The 1,497-nt window shown below is 62.9% G+C and overlaps 1 protein-coding gene across 1 annotated transcript in view; it reads left to right on the plus strand.

Annotated features, from left to right (window-relative positions):
• The window catches only part of STARD10 (StAR related lipid transfer domain containing 10), a 23,850-nt gene extending 22,359 nt beyond the window's left edge, over positions 1–1,491 (plus strand). Inside the window, exons 3-4 of the mRNA XM_045293094.1 lie at positions 856–995; positions 1,223–1,491. Coding sequence (XP_045149029.1) covers positions 856–995; positions 1,223–1,468 — 386 coding nt within the window. The 3' untranslated portion in view covers positions 1,469–1,491. The remainder of the gene's footprint in view (positions 1–855; positions 996–1,222) is intronic.
• Positions 1,492–1,497: the final 6 nt, after the last annotated feature.

Consider the following 1,497-nt stretch of genomic DNA (forward strand, 5'->3'; position numbering starts at 1 on the left):
TCTCTCCCCATGCTCTCGGCCCCCTCTTCTGCCCACAGCAGCCACACCAAAGGGAGTTTTCTAAAGCATCTGTCTCCTCCTGATTGCTTCAAAATTCCCCTTGCTACTCCCCATTGCCTGCAGAGTAAAGTCCACGTCCCCTCCCCAGTCCCTCCTTACACCTTACACGTGCCCACCTCCCTGCCCAGGCTGCCTCTCCCTCAGCCTAGTAACTCTCTCCCCTCGGCGGCGGCGCTCAGACAGACCCTCACTCATTCCTCTGGGTCTGCTTTGGATGTCACTTCTGCCCCTGATTCTTCAGAGGGAGTCACTGGCTCCTGGCATCCGCAGGAGGACTGCCCCCCCCCCCCCAGTTCCTGTGGAATCCCAGGGCTGGCCCCGGCTTGGTGTCATTGAGTGAATGGGGAGTGAGTGGATGAATGAAGGAACACATGGATCAAAGACAGGGGAGGCCCAAGCATCTCTGCCTGGGTGTGACCCTGGCCAAGGCTCCTGCTGGAACCTCACTGAGGGCAAAGCAGATGAGGCGAAGAGCAGGGGCCCTGGCTCTCGGGGCTGGGCCTGTGGAGTCAGGGAAGCTTCCTGGGGAAGGGGACCAGGCACGGGGAGGGGTCAGTCATGAGAAGGGATGGGTCATTGTGAGTTGAGGGAGGTGACAGGTCAGAGCTGAGAGTCAGGATTTCAACCCACAGGTAGCTTGTGGGGACGTAGGTAGCACCTTGCACTTTTCTCCCTTACAGCTACCCCCCCTCCCCCGGGGCTCAGCAGGAGGAGCTAGCTTGGTCTGTGGTGGGGAGAGGAAGGCTTGTGCATGGGGTCAAAGAGGGTGGCCTCCCTGGGAACCCCCGGCTGCAGGGAGAGGGAGGTGTGTATGTGTTGGGATCCGGGTCCCTGAGGCCTCCACCTCCCTTCTCCCCCCACTTCCCTGCCCTGCCCTCACAGGCTCCTTACCCAAGTGGGTGGTGAATAAGTCTTCTCAGTTCCTGGCTCCCAAGGTAAGTGAGTGGCCTTGGGACTCTGGGGTATAGAGGCTGGGGGAGAGGGCTGAGTGACAATGGGATGGGTTAGGACCGAGGGGCGGGGTTTGGAAACTTGTGCTAGGGGTCCAGGTCTTGGCAGCTGGGAGCTAGCTGAGCCCCCTGGAGGGTGCCAGGGTGGGGTCGTGGGGATTCCCTCCCCCGCCTCAGCCGCACCCCGCTTTCACCCCGTGGCGGCCCCACAGGCCATGAAGAAGATGTACAAGGCGTGCATCAAGTACCCGGAGTGGAAGCAGAAGCACCAGCCGCACTTCAAGCCGTGGCTGCACCCGGAGCAGAGCCCGCTGCCCAGCCTGGCGCTGTCCGAGCTGTCGGTGCAGCACGCGGACTCCCTGGAGAACATCGACGAGAGCGCCGTGGCCGAGAGCCGCGAAGAGCGCACGGGCGGGGCGGGAGGCGAAGGCAGCGACGACGACACCTCGCTCACCTGAGCTAGGCACCGCCACCCCGCGCAGGGGCC

The sequence above is a fragment of the Echinops telfairi genome, unplaced genomic scaffold, assembly GCF_000313985.2.
Source record: "Echinops telfairi isolate 266 unplaced genomic scaffold, ASM31398v2 ScPeMD7_1713;HRSCAF=2227, whole genome shotgun sequence".
NCBI classification, from domain to species: domain Eukaryota; kingdom Metazoa; phylum Chordata; class Mammalia; order Afrosoricida; family Tenrecidae; genus Echinops; species Echinops telfairi.